This window comes from Sapajus apella, unplaced genomic scaffold, assembly GCF_009761245.1.
Source record: "Sapajus apella isolate SASKATOON/1434 unplaced genomic scaffold, GSC_monkey_1.0 scaffold14, whole genome shotgun sequence".
In the NCBI taxonomy this organism is placed as follows: Eukaryota; Metazoa; Chordata; class Mammalia; order Primates; family Cebidae; genus Sapajus; species Sapajus apella.
Genome location: NW_022436954.1, coordinates 30,813,638 through 30,835,971, shown reverse-complemented (window position 1 = coordinate 30,835,971; position 22,334 = coordinate 30,813,638). Strand labels below are relative to the sequence as shown.

At 38.8% G+C, this 22,334-nt stretch overlaps 2 protein-coding genes across 24 annotated transcripts in view; one reads left to right on the top strand and one right to left on the bottom strand.

Moving 5' to 3' along the window:
• The window catches only part of ELP4 (elongator acetyltransferase complex subunit 4), a 249,766-nt gene extending 227,878 nt beyond the window's left edge, over window positions 1-21,888 (top strand). For 3 of the 6 annotated variants that reach the window (XM_032282331.1, XM_032282330.1, XM_032282332.1), the window contains one exon: window positions 15,196-18,256. In XM_032282331.1, coding sequence (XP_032138222.1) covers window positions 15,196-15,341 — 146 coding nt within the window. In that variant the 3' untranslated portion in view covers window positions 15,342-18,256. Of the gene's footprint in view, window positions 1-15,195 lie in introns of all 6 variants that reach the window. The other 3 variants (XM_032282329.1, XM_032282333.1, XM_032282334.1) reach the window with 2 other exon arrangements.
• Window positions 21,005-22,334, bottom strand: part of PAX6 (paired box 6) — a 28,994-nt gene continuing 27,664 nt past the window's right edge. For 17 of the 18 annotated variants that reach the window (XM_032282336.1, XM_032282346.1, XM_032282341.1 and 14 more), the window contains one exon: window positions 21,005-21,821. In XM_032282336.1, the coding sequence (XP_032138227.1) occupies window positions 21,736-21,821 (86 nt within the window). In that variant the 3' untranslated portion in view covers window positions 21,005-21,735. The remainder of the gene's footprint in view (window positions 21,822-22,334) is intronic. The other variant, XM_032282344.1, reaches the window with a different exon arrangement.

Sequence of the window (22,334 nt, the reverse complement as noted above, 5' to 3'; positions counted from 1 at the left end):
CTAGATGTATCAAGCGACTCTGTGAAGCCAGTGTAATTTGTAAATTTGCCATAAAGTTTTAAGTGAGAGTTGGAGTGGGGGTTTTGAGGGTTAGCATGCTTTCAGAAATCAAAAGGAAAATGGGAGTTTTTAATTCAGAGGGCTCTGATACTTAAGATCTTTTTTCTAAATTTTACCAAAGCTATTAGCAATTAACATAATTAAAATATATTAAAATATTCATGACAATATAGTCATTTATATACTTACACTTAAATATATAAATAGGCAAAACACACATAACAGCACTTATCAAATAATACTACTTAATATCACCTGGGTGTTCATTTAGATTTGAAGCAAGTGAAATATACAGTTCCTAGGAGAGTGCACCTTTATCTGCCCATAGAGAGTGACAAAAATCACTGCTGTAATTTATACTTTTTATTCATTATGAAAAGCTTTTATACACTTGGTAGAGAGAAAGCCTCATTTCATTTTCTCAAACCAAAAAGATACTACCTAAATGCCTTTGTATAAAAGCTAATACAACATGACAAAAATAATGTCTTAGCCTTCAATGTACATTGAGCTGGTGAAAGAAGTTAGGAACAGTTTGGCAAAGATAAAACATAAAATTAATTTTCATGTTATTTTCTTTGTATTCACATTCATACAGGTAGACTTTGTCAGATACCTGTAGTAAAGAAGAACTTGTTCATGCATACAAAATAAAATAAGATTAAAAGCTCCAGGAAATCAGCCTGCTTCAAAAAACCATTAAAGTGTGCCTATCCCTCAAGCTTTACAAATGTGTTAATTGTCGTGTTTCAGTCATGTAAATATGTTTCAGCATAAAGTAACCAAGATTTCCTGTTATAGAAGCAGCCCTATCTGGGGGTGTGGGGGTAGGGAGGGACGAAAGAGGACTAAATAACACACTGTAATGAAACCTGCCTTTGGGCAGCACATGCTTCGGTTCTGAATGCCCAGAAATACTTTACAGACACTCTAGGCTGCCTAGCAATGGGGATTTTCTAATTCTGGCTAGCTTGACAAAGTAAATACAACTATTGAACATAAGGCAGCTCCTAATAAAATACAACAATTCCCCCTTGTAAACACCTACATTTGGCCCCATTAAAAATTCTTTCTTCATACCGAGGAACTAGCAGACCCTTAAATGTGGGGGTCTCAAAGTAACTAGAGAGTAGTTGGGAGATTTAATGCTGCCAGGATGTTTTACATTGCCATTTCACCGAGCACTTCATACCCCATCTCAGGGCTTTGTAGAATAATGTTCTGCATACACTGTGGGGCATTATGCAAGCAAACACATTGGCCATTATGCTCTGAGGACTCATTTGTGTACAGCCAAAGGGAATCAACTCATTCATGTATGTGTTAGACACAAATATGTATGATTGCCACATTTCCAAGAGGAATGTTTATCGAAAGCTGCCAAGTTTGAAAGTTATTAATATTTAGTGGACTGACATTAACATGGTAACTTGAGCAATCCAGTGAACTGATTTCAAAATTCCCTGATTCCTGACTTTTCACATCTTAGAATTCCTCTATTCCATAAGCTGTGTATCAGTCAGACCTCTGCCAATCCTTAAATTGGATTGTGGATCTGCTGCAGTTTTTAAAATCTCCAGGATTTAGGGATCAACCTCAAATGTGCACACATATTTATCTGCTAACAGTTACTAAGTAGGAGCCTTCAGATTATAGTAAGAAACAAACATTAGTTTGAATTCTAGTAGACAAACGCAAAGATATTGTTACCTTTTGCTACCTCTAGAGTAGTTTTCATATAATATACTTTAAAAGAAAAATGAGGATTAAAAAGGAATTCTAATTAGTGGTTTGAATATATTTCTAAAAGACTTTTTCAAACTTAACATTCAGATCTAAAAACATCGTATGTTCCTAAAATATCTTAGTATTCTTAAGCCACCTGACTGGTAGTACCCAAAATATTGCTCCTGAAATGTCTCCTCACTTATGTTGGGTAGGAAAGGGACTTCCTGGGCAACACAGGCTTGAAGTACCTGTTAAAATAACAGTCTATCCAAAGAAAGACCCCAGTTCTCTTCCATTTATGGCAGTAGCAGCAGCCGACGCTAGATCTCAAGCCATCTCTCAGTTTGGCCCTGCTGAAGCTTCATTCAAATTCTACACACTCTGGAGCTTATATGCTCCTGCCTGTATTGTGTGTTCCAGAGCCATACAAGCTTTGGGTTAAGCAGCAGTTGGAGACCAGCAAAAAGGTTGCCAGTGAGAAACCCAGCCACACAATTAAGGAGTCAGTTGGGGAGATATCAAGCGACCCGTCAAGGCGACATTGCACAAGCAGAGGATCACAGGGATAGCAGTGACTATGTGTGACTTATCCATCCCATTCCTTTATCCCAGACATGATGCTGCTGGGGAAAGGGGACTGGTCAGGGAGAAGGCATCTTTCACAGTGTTCTGACTATCCAGGTACAGTTTAACAATTCGAGCTGCATTACTCAACTATTACCTAAATGACTTTTTTTTTCGGTTCTACTCATTTTGGAGTATTAATGGGAACAAAAAAGTTACAAAAAAAAAAATAGGAGAAACTAAAAGTAAAAGATACTGCTTTTAGCTTGCATAGAAAGTAAAACCAGGCCAAGCATTGTCGTTCACACCTGTAATCTCAACACTTTGCGACGCCAAGGCAGGAGGATTACTTGAGCCCAGGAGCTTGAGACCAGCCTGGGCAACATAGTAAGACGCCCATCTCTACAAAAAATTTAAAAATTAGCCAGATGTGTTAGCACATGCCTGTAGTGTTAGTACTTGGGAAGCTGAGGCAGGACAGAGTGAGACCATCCCTCAAAAGAAAAAAGGAAGCAAACCCATTTTAAGAATTTCAGGAATAATCTAGTTTGTTATTTGTCAGTGCATAAAATAAGGGAGGAGAATAATATAACCCACACACACACCTTATATGTCTGAAACAAAGGAATACTGGGATTGAAACATGGTGATATGTTTATTGCTATGTAGCCAAAAGATTCCAAGTCACATTTTAAAAGAATTACACTCAGCAAACCATCCCCACAAATAGTAGAAACTGCTACAGTTTCTCCTTCATGGACATCTCACACAAGGCTCAACTCCTATACCTGGAATCTTCTTTTGGGCAGTCACAAGATTAAGAACCACCACTCCCCACAGACAGTGGGAGTCAGCTAAAATGTTTCTTCAGAATCAGAAGAAAGCAGAATCTAATAATCAGTATATATCACTTTGGAGGGAATTCTGTCTTTTGTAGAATATGCATGTTTGCAGCAATTGTTGTTTTCTATTATTGCAAATGTCCATGCATGACTTTGTGAGGATATGGGTAAGATGGCCCTGGTATTCATAGAAATAAGCTCACATCGCTTCCTTGCTACCCCTTGCCCTTACGGATTAAATCCAAGTCACTTACCACACTTTAGAAACTCTACAAGATCTGACCACTGCCTACCAAGCCAAACTTCTCATAACCACTCCCCTGCTCATTGACTATTCCAGAAAAGCAGACTTTTTTGTCTGCCTTTCAAGCATGCCAAACTTATTCCCACTTCGAGGTTTTTCCATTTTATTCCCTTTGCCTGGGACTTCTTTCTCTGGGTCTTATGAACCCTTCTCAAAATTTAGGTCATAGCTCAAATATACTCTCCAGAAACGCCTTCCCCAACTGAAGTAGTACTCCCAGCCAACATCATGTTACCATATTTTGTTTCCTTAAAAGCACCTCTCACCATCTGAATTATTTTCTTTCCTTCTTTCTTTTTTTTAAGACCAAGCCTCGTTCTGTCACCCAAGCTGGTGTATGGTGGCACGATCTCAGCTCATTGCAACCTCCGCCTCCCAGCTTCAAGTGGTTCTCTAATTCTCCTGCCTCAGTCTCCTGAGTAGTGGGGATTACAGGCATGCACCATGACGCCTGGCTAATTTTTGCATTTTTAGTAGAGATTGTGTTTCACCGTGTTGGCCCGTCTGGTCTCGAACTCCTGCCCTTAGGCCCGCCTTGGTCTCCTAAAATGCTGGGATTACAGGCGTGAGCCACCGCGCCTGGCCTGAATTATCTTTTTTTGTTTGCCCTCCTATGTGTTGTCGATCTCGACTCGAGTCATCTAAGTATCTGTGCACTGTCCCTCTTAATCTTGAGAGTTGCCTGAAAGCAGGTGTCTTGCCTGTCTGATTCACACTATTTTGTCTCTAGTGCTTAGAAAAGTTCTGGCACACAGAGTGTAAACTGAAGCCAAACTGCCCAAGTTCAAATTCCAATGAAATACACTGAAGTTGCAACCTCACTTCTGCTCTTTTCCCACAACTAACACATGATCCACAACTAACAGCAAGGGAAGTTTGAAAATGAAGTTTTTATTCAGAATTGTTTTATATTCAAGGGTTCTGCTACTGAAGTAAAATAGAAGAGTAGATATTAGAAAAAAAATTATCAATCTCTGCCATAGGTCACTTTCTCCCTCTCCAGGCATAAATGAGGAATCCTACTGGCTAGAAACTGCAAAAATTCTCTGCCTTGGCAATCAAGGACGTTAGCCCAGTTTGTAGCACCCAGTTCTCTCTGGAAGAAACTCCTTCATCCATCATCCTGTGTATCCCTCTAGGAAGTTATTCCTTGTCCATTATCAGCCATGGCTACACAAAGTCACCATTGGAGAGTATGCCCTTTGGGAGCTCCACAGTTTTTACAGCCCACTTATTGATAGGCTAGATTTGGGGACCTAGGATTACTGTAGAGGCTAGATAATGATAGGCTTTTGACAAGGCTTGTGGTTTCTTTAGCAATACAGTTCCTCAAGACTTAAGAAGATTCACAGTCTATTTGCTTTCCTTTGGTTCCACATGTAAGTAATCACAGCCAAAGAGCTTGCCTAGGCATAGTTCTAGGGTTCAGTTGTAAGAAACAGATACCATCTAGTTATCTTACACAGAGGGAAAATTTATAGAAGAAAATAGGGAATTAGTGAAATAATTGGAAGGGCTGAAGGACATTGACATCAAACTGGCCTCCAGGAAAGCCACCACCTGTATCATAGTCAGGCACAGGTACCAAGGCGAAGAATTGAGAGACGACCACTGTAGCTATTAACTGAAGGCACACACGTATGGGGCTGTACTCTGGGGTTAGTAAATCCCATGCCACCACTGCAGCTGCTTCTTGACCCCCATGAAGCAAGCAACTGGACACAGAAACAGTGATTTGGCCTCAAGTTCCATAACTCACTCTCAGCTCCCATGAAGCTGTTGACTAGTCCCTGGAATCCCAACACACACACACGCACACACACACATACACGGTCTCCACAACAGTGTTTACCAATTGCTGTATTTAAAGCAGCAGTAAGATAGCTCTTGTTTCTCTTCCACTTTTTTAGTCTAGTATAAATGCATCTAATTGGATAAACCTAATGCACATCTTCCTAGCCTCTGATTGTAAGAGGACACACCAGAAGACAAGATGCTTCCTGATGGATGCTGAGCACCCATTCCCCTTGTTCATCATGACATTGTAAGACTTCAGTCTTAACGCCAGGCATGGTGGCTCACGCCTGTAATCCCAGCTGCCCAGGAGGCTGAGGCTAGAGGATTGCTTGAGCCCAGGAATTCAAGGCCAGCTGGGCAACATGGCAAAACCCCATCTTTACAAAAAGTGCAAAAATTAGCCAGACATTGTGGCCTGTGCCTGTAGTCCCAGCCACTCAGAGGCTGTGGGAGGATGGCTTAAGCCAAGGAATTTGAGGCTGCAGTGACCCATGATTGTGCCACTGCATTCCAGCATGGGCAACAAAGTGAGACGGTGTCTCAAAATAAATTTTTTAAAAAGACTTATATTCTGGCCCCTCTGCTCTACCCTTATCTCACTCTTATCAGTAGCTACCTTGAAGCCACCTAAAATAATAGACTTGAGTGGGAAGGCAATACCCTTAATGTTTTTTCTCTGAGGTGGCTCCCATTTTCTGACCAGCCATTTAACAAAGGTTTTTAACAAAGGCTTAGGGGCACCGACATCTCCAAAGGTTGTCTGCCTTGTTGTGCAGGTGTAGAAATAGTTGGGTATTTTCAACCCTGTGGGGCCCCAATTGCCAAATTGTTGGTCAGTTTAGCTTGTGGGCTGCAGCTAGTTCCCTTCCAGCTCTTCTTGCAGATTCTGTAACTCTAGCCTGAGTTCATCTGTCTTTTATAAGTGAATTTCCTTAAAGTGGCAAGAAGCTACCAACACACCAATATTCTGAATTTCTCCAGTGTTCCATATAGAGCCACTGATTAGGAGGGAGGAAGTTCACTCTCCAGGTTATCACAAGCAAACAAGGCTCACAAGCTTTCTACTTGGCAATACTTGACCTCACTGCCCATCGTCCGGCCACTAAGCCAACATACATTTAGGTAGGTTGTAGAACTTCAGTGCTTCTATTGTCGGGTACCAAATTCTATATAAACAGAACATAGGTTAGGCTGTTATCGCAGAGATCCAAAAACACGGTGGCTTAAGTAATATAGAAGTTCATGTGTCTCTTACATAAAGCCCAGTTAGATGACCCAGGACTCTTCTGGTGGCCAGATGATATCAAGAGTCTCTAGACCCATTCTATCTTTTTGCTGTGCCCCCTCAGCAAATAGCTTCCATTTTGTGGTCCAGAATGGCTGTGTTAGCACCTACCCTCAAGTCCATATTTCAGCAAGTGAGGAGAGGGATGTTAGATTTATCCCTAACATTCAAAGAGTCTAGAGCAAGAATGCAAATAAAGGACCACATAATTATTATATGCCTCAATACTTTAAATTATTAAGCCAACAAACTATTAAATATGTTTTATCTTCCTTCCTTCACACATATACCTCCCTGAAAAGCCAAGTTTAAACTTTGGATCAGGGTTCTACTCTAGAACATGGAGACACCGGGAGAACTGGCCTACATGCAGCCTGCCTCCTTTCTCTTCCCACCCCTGCCCCCTTACTGCACACAAGGGAACATTCACATATGTTTGTGGATGCCCAGCTTGCACATCCAAACTCTACCCCCACAAACAGCCATCTCTTGGCTATTCCTTGGGCCCCAGGTTATACATACAGACAACACAGTCCACCCTTGGGGAATGTGGGGGAGAGACCTGTGCAGGCTTTGTAGTCATTTGGACAGGGGATTCTGAAGTTATGAGTACCCAGAGCATGTTCTATAAAGAAGGGCAAGCTGGACATTGTAACTGATGCCTGTAATCCCAGCCCAGCACTTTGGAAGGCCAAGGCAGGCAGGTTCGAGACCAGCCTGGACAACATAGTGTGACCTTGTCTCTATAAAAAAGTTTAAAGGCCGGGCAGGGTGGCTCACTCCTGTAATCCCAGCACTTTGGGAGGCCAAGGCAGGCAGATCACAAGGTCAGGAGACCAGCCTGGCCAACATGGCAAAAGCCCGTCTCTACTAAAAATACAAAAATTAGCTGGGTGTGGTAGTGTGTACCTGTAGTCCCAGCTACTCGGGAGGCTGAGGCAGGAGAATTGCTTGAACCCACAAGGCAGAGGTTGCGGTAAGCTGAGACCATACAGTTGCACTCCCAGCCTGGGTGACAGGGAAAGACTCCATCTCAAAAAAAAAGAAAAAGTTTAAAAAAAAAAAAGTCTGCTGGACTTGGTGGCACGCGTCTGCAGTCCCAGCTAATTGGGAGGCTGAGGGTGGGTGGCTTCAGCCTGAGAGGGGAAGGCTGCAGTGAGCTGTGATTGCGCCATTGTACTTCAGCATGGGCAAAAGAATGAGACCCTGTCTCACAAAAAAAAAAAAAGAAAGAAACGAAAAAAAGGAAGGGCATAGGATCTAGAAGCACATCTCCTTTAGCCCTGTGATTCCTCACCCCATAGGATGCAGTATGGCCAGTGGAGGTGTAGATCCAGACTCAGGGCAGGGGCTTTCTTACCAAGATCTAAATAGCAATTTTAAGGGAAAGGATAAGTAGATGGTTCCTCCTCTTTAAGGAGCTCACCCAAAAGTTAGCCCAAGCACTTCTGCTCGAGACAACGTGACTATAACTTAGTCACTTAGTCTGTTTTCTTGGCAAGGGAAGCTGGAACTGTGGCCTCTGTTCTGGGAGGCTACGTGCCTCACTAACTGAGAAATTCTTGTGCTCTCTGACAAGGAGAATAGATACTGGGAGTAAACTGGCAATCTTTTTTGCCTTTTCACAAATCACACTTTTGTTTAGACAAGTGAGTTCTTCACAATCTGCTTTCAGAGAGGTGAATTTAGAGGCAAGAAAATACTGTGAGTTATAATTGATGGTCAAAATAATTGCACACCTGAGCATTTTTCAATGGACAGCCAATGTGCAGTGTTCCAGCGCTGAAATTTTGTCTAATTTTCAGATTAGTCAGTAAGAACCCAATGAATTTTTTTTTATTTAAAAGATATAATATGATTATGACATTCAATAAAATTCAATTAATCATTTTAATCTTAAACCCTGGGCCTGAATTGGGCCTTAAACAAAAACTTAATCCTAAAACCTGATCATGTTTAGGAGAATCTGCTCCAGAAATATTCAGCAGTTATCAAATGTATACTTGTCAATCCACAAAGAGCAAATATTTGGTTCTGGCATTCTTTCCACTGGCCTATTCACATATGACAATAATTTAAAATTCAACAGATGCATCCTCCACATTTCAAATCCTAACCAGATGTAGAATTATTACAATATAATATTACATTGTAATAATATAATTAGGGAGTAATAAAAATGTAAAAATATAAAACATAACAATTATATAATAGCATATAACATTGATTTTTTTTTTTGCAAGTTTGAAACAACACTCTGAAGTCTTGTGAGGATATCATAGCAATACTATGATGATCAATATAGTCTGTCTCCTCCCCTCCATCCTCCTCTTTGTGACCCTGAAAGGAAATCTATCTTTCCACAAAGGAAGGAGAAATTCTCTGTTTATCCATAGAGTAGGGGAGACTTCGAACACATTGCTTTTGTTCCCACTCTCTGGACTAGTGGGGTTATCAGGTATGCATTTTTTGGTCAGAAACCAAGACTGGGGCCCCCAGCCGTCAGCTGTAGATCACATACTGAGTGAATGCTTCTGGATGGTGATGATTTTGCTGTGGCCCTTCTGGAAATTGGTATGCCACTAGTTGTCTCCCAATATGCTTTTACTCCTTCTTCCATAGTAATAGATTTGCTAAACATTTTTACACACTTTTAGGCATTTCCCAACCTCCCTTGCAGCTAGGTGTGGCCATGTCTTTGTTCTGGGCATGAGTGGAAGTGATGTGTCCAAATTTCAGGTCTTGCCTTCTTGGCCCCTTTCTTCTCACACGCTAAGAGCTAGCAAGAGCATCAGCCTGGTGGCCAAAAGTAGAACACCTTGTTGAGAATGGCAGACCAGTCCGTCCCACTCTGAATTGCTTGCTTCTGAACTGTAAAGTGGGAAATAAATAAACTGCCTTTTATAAGCTATTTTTGGAAGAGGGTAGGAGTGTCTCTGTACTATAGCTACTTAGCCTCTACTCTAATTCATTCCCTACCACTTGGAGAAGTTTAGAATACACAGGAGGCTGAGGCAGGAGAATTGCCTGAACCCAGCAGGCGGAGGTTGCGGTGAGCCGAGATCGTGCCATTGCACTCCAGCCTGGGTAACAAGAGCGAAACTCAGTCTCAAAAAAAAAAAAAAAAAAAAAGAAGTTTAGAATACAGACTGTGGCTGCAGAAATCAGTACATATCATTCTGCATTGAGGGCATCACACAGCTGAAAGCCTGCAGTGGAATAGGATGGCAGGTCTTTTGAGCATCTGTTTCCTCCCTGTTATGAAAAGGGGGAATATGCTTTTAAAATTCGAGTAGGAAAGCATCTTCTGACATTTCCTTTATTCGTTATTTTGCCAGCAGTGAAGACGTGCAAAAGACAGGTTTTAAAAATAAAATGGACCCCAAATTGCCTCCTTAATACAGCCATGCATATATACACTGGTCCAGAAGCCAGGCATCTGACATGCCCCATTTTCACTCCTGCTTAAATATGAGGGAAAATATTTAGACTTATAAAATCTCAGAAGCAGGGACTGCGATTGCACGTTCCTTTATATGTCTGTAAGGAGCCACAGTAGAGAGTAAATGTATACTAAATACTCAGATGCCAGGCGGGCTGAGACTTGATGGCTACATCTGATGTGCTGTTGCTATTGTTTCTAACTATATTTGTTCATTATGTTTATAGATTCATTTCCTTGAACTAATAAACTTACTTGTTTTTATCTTGTACCATATGTATTTTTATGAACCACCTCAGATCCTTTTTGTGGAGCAAGAAGAGATATAAATAAATTAGCATCAAACTTGATAGTTCACAAAACACGCATACATCTCATTTTATTCTGACAAGAGTCTTACAAGGGAAGAATCATTCTCCCGTGATAGATGAGGACACTGAGGCTTAGCCAGCTGAATTGACTTTCCTGAGGTCACATGGAGAATGAGTGACAGAGGCAGGTATCAAACTGTCACTCTCTGCCTCTGTGTCCAGTGCCCACAAGTCCTGGCCACCTCTGTTAAGGACCAGTTAGAACCTATGTGTTCTAAGGTATTTATTTTATAAGGTTTTTTTCCTTTCTTTTTTTATTTGTTGTTGTTGTTGTTGAGGCAGTTACTAAGGTATTAAGGTTTTTTGTAGAGCTGAGATATCACTGTATTTTATTGTCCAGGCTGGTCTTGAACTCCCAGGCTCAAGAGATCCTCCCACCTCACCCTCCCAGAGTGCTGGGATTACAGGTGTGAACTACTGTGCCTGTCAAGTTTTCATTTAAATTGGCAGTGTTTTAAAGAAAAATGAAAAAATCTATTAGGAGTATTCTGAAATAGTAATGCTTATTCCTGTGATCCTGAGCAATACAAATTGTAACTTTTCAGGAAATGTCAGAAACTTTAAAAACATTTAATATAAATCTCTAGTCATCTGCTAAGGGTTAAAGTGTTCTACATCAATTGTTTTCAGAAAACAAACAGTGCCTGATGGTTTGGTCTTGGCAAAATGTGAAAAATATAAATTGATTAAACTTATTTTAATGAGTATTTACCTGCAATTTGTCTCAAATCCAGGTGTAATCTAGATTCATTATCTTGCCCCTTCTGTCTGGAAACTGTGAGTGCTGAGCCCAGGCCTGGCAGGCTGGAAGAAAAGGAATTAGGAAGGAAACTGTTGAGCCAGGAATTCCAATCCTGTGTGTCTATAGGATCAGTTTAGCCACAGAGTCAGAAGGAACAAAATATAGACATTGGCTAAGCCCAACAAAGAGACGGAGAGTCAGGTAGAGGGGAAAGAATCTCAAAGTCCAGCTCTCCTCGGTACCCCTTGGAGTCTCAGAGCAAATCACTTCTGCTGCTGCTGTCTTATTATGACCCTGGGCTTCCCATGGGCCTAGGGGTGCCTTTTGGCAGGAGTTTTCATAATCTGCCAGAGTGTTTTGCTAGCCTCACTGTTTCCCTCGTTGCAGCATTGATCTAGTGGGATTACAGCAAATCACCCCAGCCTGTGCAGGAACCATGGAAGTTGTCACACCTTTCCCAGATCTCTTTGCCTACACAGAAATCATTGTTTTATTCAAGGCATTAATGGAAGAAATAGGCAGGCAGCCAGCCAGCCAGCTATCCATCTCCTGCATCACACCGTCTCTTCCTCCAAGAATCTGAGAAAAGAAAATCAAGTGGAAAAATTTCAGCTCAAGATACAAGATATGGTTTTGGTTTTGGCCCTTGCTTCAGAACCCCAGATATAAAATGAGAAATAGGAGTACCTTGATTTGGTGTACCAGGTTGAGAAAAATATGATTTTTTTTGTAGTCTGATTTTTATTTAAACCATTATTCAGTGAAACCTCAATGTCTAAAAGTTTATATACCCTACAGCCCTGCAGTTTTAAGTCTAAAGGAGGTCACCATGCTATGCAGAGTATCGTGCAGCATATTTTTTCAGAAGACAGATCTGGGGTACAGCAGCATCTGAGCATTTACATGTCAAGTGTGTAAATGCTTTGGAAGCCTCAAAGGAAAAATCCCTGACACACCTGGCAAGCCTGGAACCTGATCTCTCGTTCTTCCTGGCTGTTTCACATTGCAGTGACATGGTGCACAGGGGGAGGCTCAGAAAGAAAGAAAACAAAACCCACTGCTTGAGAATTTAGATTGCATAGTAAGCTCGTTCAAGTAATAATCAACAAAAGCAGACAAAATCACAGAGAGATTCACATATTTCCAAGAGCCATCCTTGGGCTTTTTCAAAGGGCATGAGTATACAACTAGCTTAACAATGTAGCATTTGGTTAAAAGCAGTTAATTCTATTACCCCTAAATTTTTATGCTCAGAAGTCTCACACGAATGATATTTGACTTTACTTCAAAGCCATTCAACCTGAAAGGTTTCCAAGCATGTCACATGTCACATTTAGCTACTTTTGCTCTGAAGGGCTTTCAGCCAACTGGCTCACATTCATTGCCTAGAAAAGCAGAGGCAGAGAAATGCTTAGCCAGTTCACAGGCAAATAGGTAGGCTGCTGAAATAAATTGTATTATGCTTGTTTTAAATAAACCACACAAGTTTCCTCATTTAGATTATCACAGCAGTATGACCCTTTAACTAAATGCATCATGTAATCATAAAGATATACTGGTTCTCCTGTTAAGCAAATCTCCATTTGTCATGTCAGAATCCAGTTCATTACTTCAGACCTAGCTCAGATCCCAACCCCATAAAGCTCCTTCCTGTTCTCCTTCTCCAACTATGACTTCTGCTTTATCTCTGCCTTTCTTGTAAATATAACTTGGAGTGTTCACTGTGAGGGTTACCTGTGTACTTGACTTATTCATGTTACTGGATTGTAAGGAAATTAGTGTGGAAGGTACTCTATTGACGTATCCTTTCAGAATGCCTTGCTTCAAGTGGATTCTCAATATTTGTTGACTCCAATTGATTTACCAAACAGCCTAATCACTATCTAACCTCATTTGTCAGGTCCCAACCAAAACTATATACGCACATGTTTCTTATGGTAATTTTCCTTTTCAGATAACCTTCAGATCATGCATGTATCCTGGTCAGCTATCCTTTGCTCATTAGCAATAACTACAAGATCTTAAACATTAAAACTCTGACATATAATTAAAGATCTCTTTCCCTCCTGCTTCCTCACATGGACACTGATAGAATTAACCCTACATAGACATTTGTAACCCCAAATTTTAGAACTACGCCTGCCTTTCAGATTCCTGAGCCTTTCACTTTTTTTTATTTTTTATTTTTTTTTTTGAGATGGAGTCTCACTCTGTCGCCAGGCTGGAATGCTGTGGCACAATCTCAGTTCACTGCAACCTCCAACACCCTGATTCAAGCAATTCTGCCTCAGCCTCCCAAGTAGCTGAGATTACAGGCACCTGCCACCACACCCAGCTAATTTTTGTGTTTTTAGTAGAGATGGGATTTCACCATGTTGGCCAGGATGGTCTCAATCTCCTGACCTTGTATCCACCTTCCTCAGCCTCCCAAAATGCTGGGATTACAGGCATGAGCCACTGTGCCTGGCTGATTCCTAAGCCTTTCATGCTTTTGTTTCTGCCTGAAATCTTTCCTGGAACAAACTAGAACATAAAGAAATGAAAGAATTGCTTGAAACAAAGAAACAAATATGTCTGTATTTATGCTTTTTTATCATTCAAGAAATAGATGTTTAATTAATAAGTGGCAAGCTGGGTTCTGTGGATACTAGGAATAGTTCTGTATGGAGATTATTGTGTGACTGCTACAGCTTTCCTTGACCTTCTCGACCTTTCTGACATCTTCATTGATCATGTATTTGTATAATAGTATCTTTCATCCTAGATATATGTGTGTTAAAAAATAAGTACAGGCAGGTTGAGATCAAGGAATAATATTTTTTCATAAATTCTTTTTAGTTTTAAATATTTTGGTCATGTGCACAACAGCTTGTGTTTACATGACAATAAAAAGCGTTTTATTCAAGAAAGAAACTAATTGGAACATGTGCTTGTGGACCACAATATTTTGACCAAAAAAAATACGGTTCTACCCTTTTTCATCTGTTTTCCCTTCCCATATTGGAGGGAGTTTTCCAAATGAAGGGATTCAGCTAGGTCGCCTCCAGGTCAGTTCTCCTCTAGAAGGCTCTGCATAGTCAGCAGTGGGGAGCCCTATATGCTGCCTTGTCTTTAGCCTTCCACACCACTTTGTGTCTCACACAACAGATATGTTCCTTCAAGTTTGAATTTTTATGAAATAAATTTTTTGAGCTCGGAGCACTGAGAGTTAAAGGAATGTGATAGAGATTCTTTTGAAAACAGAAAAATGTTTTTTTGAAATATGAATGTTTCTCCCTAATTACAGTAACTTCTGTAATTGTGGTCAGCTACTGGGTCAGCTTAAATCAGCCTGTATCTGCAGAAAAACAGTTGGGATGGGCGGGGGTTGGGAGGGTGTTCAAAGCAACACTATACTTTTGAAAACATGACCCAACATTATGCATAGAAACAAACTTACCAAGACCTGCAATAGATGCTATGGCTGACTTACCTGTACATATGAAAAAATTCACCCTCTGGTTGGTATAATTTTTTTATGTTGTCAATATTTCTGTGAACATTTTAAGTTCCTAGAGAAAGTATAACCTTGAAAAAGAACAATCAGGTCAACTAATAGACAAAGACAAGCAAGTATTCATGGGAATCTATAATTGCTGAAAAGCTGCATTTAATTTAAAAAATTGCATGTTGGAGCCCTGGCAAAACAAAACAAAGCCAAAAAGAAAAAAGATATCCACCATAATTTATGTGATATTTTTCAATGATGCTTTTATTTATGTGTTTACATGTGTTCACTTCTGCCTAAATGAGAAAAGATCTTAATACATTTTGGTTTGGACACTGAAAATGTTCCACTAAGATTCCTGGTTCAGTTTCTGCGATGGCTGTAATTTGTAAAATCCAGTAGGAACAGGAGGTGATTATATTGGAATTCAGTCTGAAGAATTGTTTTAGAAGGAATTTTATATGCAAGACTAAATGCTGATCAACAGAGCATAATATTGTATTCTGAAGTATGCTAGCCAAAGGAAAATTAATTTTTTTTCTTTTTTTCTTCTCCTGAAATCTTCTGCCATAGCGACTGCATTTGCCTCCAGACTTGTCAGACACAGTGAGCCGCTCAAGCAAACAGGATCTGGCAGAATCTGCCAAGCGGCTGGGCCCAGGCTGTGGCATGATGGCCGGAGGCAAGAAGCACCTGGACTTCTAGGGATTCCTCCTTAGCCATTGCATGCAGAATTCTATGACACTCTAATTATGATTGCTAATAGCTTATGTAAATATTTTTCTTAACAATTTGACCCTCTACTCCTTGAAAAATACAGGATTGTAAAATGGGGCTGCCATTTCTCATTTTTTAACTTTTTACAGAAATAGCACAGCACAAATACTTTTAAAATTTTCCCTTCATACTATAGAGAAAATAATTTTACTTTTAAATAAACGCCAAAAAATGTCAAAATCTCAAGATGCCTGACTGTGGTCATTTGTGTGCGTGTACTAAGGCATTTAGTGTCATGGTAAAGTGCATGTCACAGCAGGTAGCATACAAAACATATGAAATTCAAGATTGTATATGAAAACATATTTTCTCTTTATTTCAGAAAACAGTCACTTGCCACCAAAAATGCTAAGTTTTTTTTTTAATGAAAATGTGTTTGCTAATATATAAAATAAATTTTCATTTATGTATCTGGTTATTAAATTGATAAAGACAAAATAATATTTTGGGATTTAGACTCCGTGAAAGATAATTAGTCTACCATAGTAGTTAATAAATATAAAGAACTTGAGTTCTTTATATAGAACTCAAACATAGAAAAAAGGAGTAGTTGGTCTTTAGTTTAGTAATCCTGAACAATTGAAGTCAGCACTATGAAATTATGTCAACAGGCATCATTCAGGATTGAAATTCAAACTGACAGCTACATTTATGCTAGGATACCAGGGGAAAAAACATATACTGAAGCTCCATGAGAGATTTTACAGGACATAGGTCTGAGACAAAGTGGAAAAATGAAACTAACTCAGATTTCCATTGCATCACATAAACCTTTTGCTAATCATGAACATTGGTTGGATGTGTAAATTTCTAACCATATAAACATATCTTTGCGAGGGGGTGGATAGCCTACTGAACCAGTTTTCATATAAAACACTAGGTGTTTTAATTATAATTCCATATTCTCAAAGCTTTTGACAGATAATAAAAAGGAAAGTTAAAAAGTAACTTGCATATTTAAGAGTCTTGATTTTTAAAAAGGTGTTCAACATCCATTGGGAGAAACTGAATTCCCAAAATACATTTTCAAATATATTAGAATATTTTGAAGCAGTTATAACGAGCATTTTTAAGCAGCTTGCTTTTAATATACCACAAATTACACTTTATTTGTTCTTGACAACATTGTAGAAAACAAAGACTAGGTTTTTAAAACTGTCTAACCAATATGATGAATGTCAGTCACTTAAAAAAACCCACTGTAGCATAAACACATACTGTATACAGCTTTTATTCAGAATTAGAATAATTGAATCAATGACAGTGATTTGCCAGGATGTCAAATCTCTCCATCATATCCTGTCACTACCAGTTTATTTTTTGTGATCAAAATCAAAAAGACAACTATTTTGTCACCCGCTATTTCATTAGTACTAAAAATCAGGTTTCTTATTCTATTTTTTTAGAACGTCTGGTTTATTTTTTTCATTTCTTTTAATTCTAAAGACAAATTCTTCCCCATTTTCTTTTCAAAATAAAGTTTCAGAATTGATCTGTCAGTTAAAATTAAAGGGCTTTTATATTAAGCAAAGTTGCTTTTAAATTTTAAAGCAACTTCAAAAAATTGATTTAGTCCATAGATAATAAATAATGTTGTGCGGATACTCCACAAAAGCTCTGCTATGTCCTTTGAAAGCATTATGAACATTCTGAATAAATTCAAATGAGTATTTTAGTCAGGTTATTATTTTAATAACTCTAACCTTTTTCTTACCGTGTTGATTCATTTTATACAAACACACAATGGAACAATTTCATAGCATTTGACTCTCTGAAAAGGAGATGTGAGGTCATCAGATATGTAAATTGCTTGTCAAAATACTTAATAGGTCATTGATTTACTTCTCTAGCTACCATGTCTATAAAATTAACAGCTAATTACTAGTTAATCTATGCTTTGCAAATAGATAAATACTATAAAAATTGAATGTGCATATTTGAACCCTCATTTTAAATATAAAAGAAACTTCTTAAACTCAGTAAAAGTGCATTTTGAATAATAAGAGTACCTGGGCTTTCCAAAAATCATATCCAAGTGCTTTGTTTTTCTAATTTACTGGGCAGGCTTTGTAAAAATAAGCTACTAGAGAGGGCTGTATATTTTTGTCTTCCTCTGATAGAAACCCACTCTGAAAATGTGTTTTCCTTTCTTCTGGAAACATTATTTGTTACTCATTATGTTAATAACTTACTACATAAACATATCATTCTTCGGTAATGCTACTGTAGGTATAGACACCATTTTGATACATTATGAAATATACCCTCTATTAAAATAGATTTGTTTACATTATCAACTTAAAGATATAAAAGCTTAAGAACAATGCCAAATATAGTATCTGAAATTATATCTTTTAAGTGTTTCTAGTATATGAACTTCAAAACCCTATATGGTATTCATTTCTTACACTAGATTTGCCTTTCTTTAACATGAGGTAAATATTTTGACGACTGCAATTTGCTCAGGTGCTAGGGTTCTAAAACCTTTTGAATTTCCTTTTAGTAGCCACTAGACAATATCTACTTTTCTCTTTCATTTATTCCTTATGTCCACCTCCAGGATCCTTAAATAACAGTAGACAAAATAAAACTACTTCAGAAGGAAGCGACACTCTGCAATCAATTCCCTGTCCATCTTTTAATTTTAACAGATCAGACACACATACACATAAAAAAGGAGAGTGGAGAGGAACCCTCTTCATTTGTTTAAGCCCGTTATTAATGTCATTTCTAAGACAGCATGTTACTGCTTTCCAAAGATAGTCACCATCGACATTATTGAAATAAGCAGTACTAAATACTTACACTTTGAACTTTAAAACTGAGCAGTTGAGTTATTCAGTACCAAGTCAGAACAGAAAAACAAAAAAAGCAGATGACGTTTATTCTTGAAAAATGGAAAAGAGAAGAATATATATTTGGCCTTGGTAAGCCAAACATACGGAGAAGAAATGCCTTTTTTTTAATCTTATTAACATGAGGGCCCAGAGCAAAAAGAAATAAGTAAAAGGAATATAAACACAATCCTAAGATGACATTGACAGAACAAAGCTAAATCTGAAAATAACACTGAGTGAATCTTAGGAAAACTATTGATAATAAAAAGTAGGAAGAAATGATGTGAGCTGTATCAAGAAACCAATTGTTTACCATTTAAGGGTTAGGAGGCATAGCTTTGGGGGAAAAATATTCTGGAAATTCATTGCAGTAAAATGCATTTTTTTACTTAGAACAATTTGAACGTTTATTACTTAAAACATTCAGCTCTTATTCTGTTCACCTGGTTTTCCCAAGTCAAAGTTTGAAGAAAAATTTTAGGCTTTTAGTCCTGTGATTCTACTGTGGTCTTCACAAATAGTCTCCATCCTGGAAGATGGCGTCAAAACATCCCTGCAGATACCCCATTGATAAATATATAAATATATCTATCGTTAAATAAACAAAAATAAATTATTTCAACAATGAGTAAAAGGCCAACTCCCAGTCACTGCTACCACACAGTGCCTGCCATGCTGTCCCCAAGAGAGTGCCTGGAGCTCTGTTCGAAAGGACAGCTCATGTCCCTAGGGTGTGGGCAGAAGGCAAGGCAGCCGTTCCCATCCTGCTGGACCAGGGGGCTTCTGCAGCTGAGCAACTGCTTCTTCAGACTAAACCAGGATGTGCCACTTTGCCCTGACCCTCAGAGCACACATATACATGCCCAGGTGCATACATACAGACGCTCTGCTCCCACGTCACTCCTTTTCTCCCATTCCCACCTCTTACGCCTGGTGTGCCACACCCAGGTCTCCAAAGTCTCTGTTCTCTACACAACAGAACCGTGGGCCAGAACTGGCTGCCTGACCCTGGTAGAAATCATAGCCAGTGAGAAGGAAGAAGTAAGCCAGCCAGCAGCTGCGGCACGCACTCCCACATAGCCGTTCTCTGACAGTTCCCTCAGCACACGGCCGGCCCTCGGGGAATGGAGACTGCAAAATGTCAGGAGGTAGAAATGTCTGCACGGGCAATTGTACCAACAGTGCATACGCGTGCGCACTCCCCTGAAAGAAGTGTGCCACTGTGCAGTGCAGGCTGCACAGCGCCTGCACTGAATAAAACTACATGCACACATACAAAAAACAATCAACTTACAAAGGTGACTCTAAATGTGCAGCAACTCTGGTTGAATAAAATTATTAGTATATTTCATGCCAGAGCGATGAATCTCAATTACCTATTCACAAGTAATTCCTTAACTGAAAAACAGTAGATATTGAACTAGAAGGTTATATTTTTTAATCCTTCCATTAATTTCTATATTTCTGATCATTTGCTTTTGGGGATTTTTTTTTTAAAGCATAGTACAATGCAGTGGAAGTGTGTCTTTGTCCCCAGAGGTTTCTGCATGTGCAAGCATTTTAATCCAGACTGCCAGAAGCCCCAGGCTTTTTACTGAAGTTTGCAGAGGAAAACTTATCTATATTGACTTATATGTTGCACAGAACAAATAAAAGTCTCAGACAGGCCTTTTTTACCCAACAAAGGCTTATTTTTTTTCCATCCTTTGGTTGGGCTCAAGCACTCCTGCCCTGCGTGCCTCCACTTTAAACATGATCAGATCTGTGCTTCATTGCGAATAACAACTGACCAACAATGGGCCCTGCTTCATAGATTTGGGAATGTTTGGCTTAAGCTGCCAATGACTGAAGGCCTTTAATTCCCACCGGCCAGTCACAGTCTGCTTTGTTGTTGTCTGTTGATGTGTCTGTGCTCATTATTCCTTGACATGCAACATCCCCCTCCACCCTCCAACCATCCACAACCGCACAGAAAGCAAGATTCAAATGGGAACAGCTGTAGTGGTTCAATGGGAAATGATGCCTCTTGTGCAAAGGGGAGGGAGACAGAAAAGGGACAGGGCCTATTTGAGAAAGGCAACAGCTTTCAGAGAGTCTCCTTTAAGAAATCTACTTTTGAATATACTTCAGTGAAATCATTGTTGAAATGGGCTGACAATGGAAATCTGCCCAGATTGAAAATGCCAGTCCTAATTCAAAAAACAACTCCTAATAGCTTGTAGCATTTTAAAATTATTTCTAGACTTTGAGCTTTTGAATTAAATGACTAACTAGGAAATGTTGTATATATGTTGTGGGTATAAGTGGGCACAAAGCTACACCCAGCATTAAGTGGAATTTTTTTCTAACACATTTTTGATTTATGATATCTACAAGAATTATTGTTTTAAAGATCATCAGGATGTAAAATAGAGTGTGTATGAAAGTAACCATTGGTTTAGAGTGTTGATCTAACATGGAAATAAAATTTGTAACACCACACTATAAGGTTAAAAAGAAAATTGTATAATAAAGGAAATACAAAGGCTTTGGCATGGTTTTTGTACAATCAACAATGGTTAATTTTGATATGTAGTTGTGAACAACTTCAAAACACTTAAGTTTAAAACTCTTGCAAGCACTTTTAATTGATTAGGAATGAATTCTAGATGCACAAAATGATTGGACCGTGAACAGTAATACAACTATATCTAAGAACAATTAACTTTTGCTGGCCAAAAAAGAAACGTATGATTGCATGAAAATGTGTATAAAACATCTATAGAGTATTCTTGTCAAATATAAATGAAATTAACTTTATTATAGAAATCATTCTGAGGATTTCTAGGGAAGACAAATACTTACATTTTGACATAAAACAAATTGGATTATATCGAAGACACACTCTACCTTTTAGCTATCAACTTTTTTCTTCCTTGAATTTATATCTTACCCTTTTTTGCACATAAACTTCATCTGTTAACAACCTTTGGAAAACCAACAAATATTTCTTACATAAATCTAGTGCATGTTGTTCCAGGTTTCATTATATGCAAAGGAATGATACAAACTTGGAACATCAGTCCATAAACTATGAACAGATGGGTAGCAGTATTCGATATATCTTGATAAAACTCTTAAAACCGTGGCAAAGCTTGTTGATCATGGTTTTCTTTTTTTAAAAAAAAACAATTTCATGACCAACACAGATCAAACATCCATCCAGTCTACGTTGTTCTTTTTTTCATTATAACATACAAATGCCCATTTACAAATAATACACCAAAATGAATAAAAGTTTGGATACCAAAATGAAGATTTGTTCCAACTGATAGCGTGCCTTCTGTATACAAAGGTCCGTGTTTCAAGTCCATTCCCCAGTGGTACAATAAAGGACACGGTTGTAGAACTGAAGCGCCTCTAACAGCCATTTTTCTTTCTTTCCTGAATGCTCAACTGTTGTGTCCACATAGTCACTGACTGAATTCACACAATATTTCCTTTCTTTTTTTATTTTTTTTTACTGTAATCTTGGCCAGTATTGGGACATATCAGGTTCACTTCCAGGAACTTGCACTGGAACTGACACACCGGGGGAAATGAGTCCTGAAAGGGGATGAAAGAAACAGCCATGTAGATATAACCTTTGAGAAACAGACATGGAATACAAATGTGTAGGTTTACAAAAAACAAAAACAGAAAACCTTTATACTTTCTAACACATTTTATTGTATTAAAAAATACTTCACTGTTACAAATATAAGTAGCACCTTCAGAAACGAGACAACATGTTAATATACACCTATTGGATCCCAGGTCCCCTCCACCACCATCCAAAAGAAAAGAAAAAAAATCCCTCCATTTGTTTGAATGTTTGGACTTTTTACAATAAAACTGTCTCTGGAAAACCAATGTGTCAGTTTTTTATTTGCAGCGAAAGGTCTAGAGGAGCCACGAGCTACAAACTACAAGGGCAAGAAGCATTTCAACAAGCACCCACCTACAGCTCAGTGGGCCACCTGCTGAGCTTTATCTAATAATCTGTCCTCAGAAAACGCAGTCTCAGGCTTTGTCTTCATATACAACTTTTGTGACCAAATTCAGGAAAAACAATTTTGG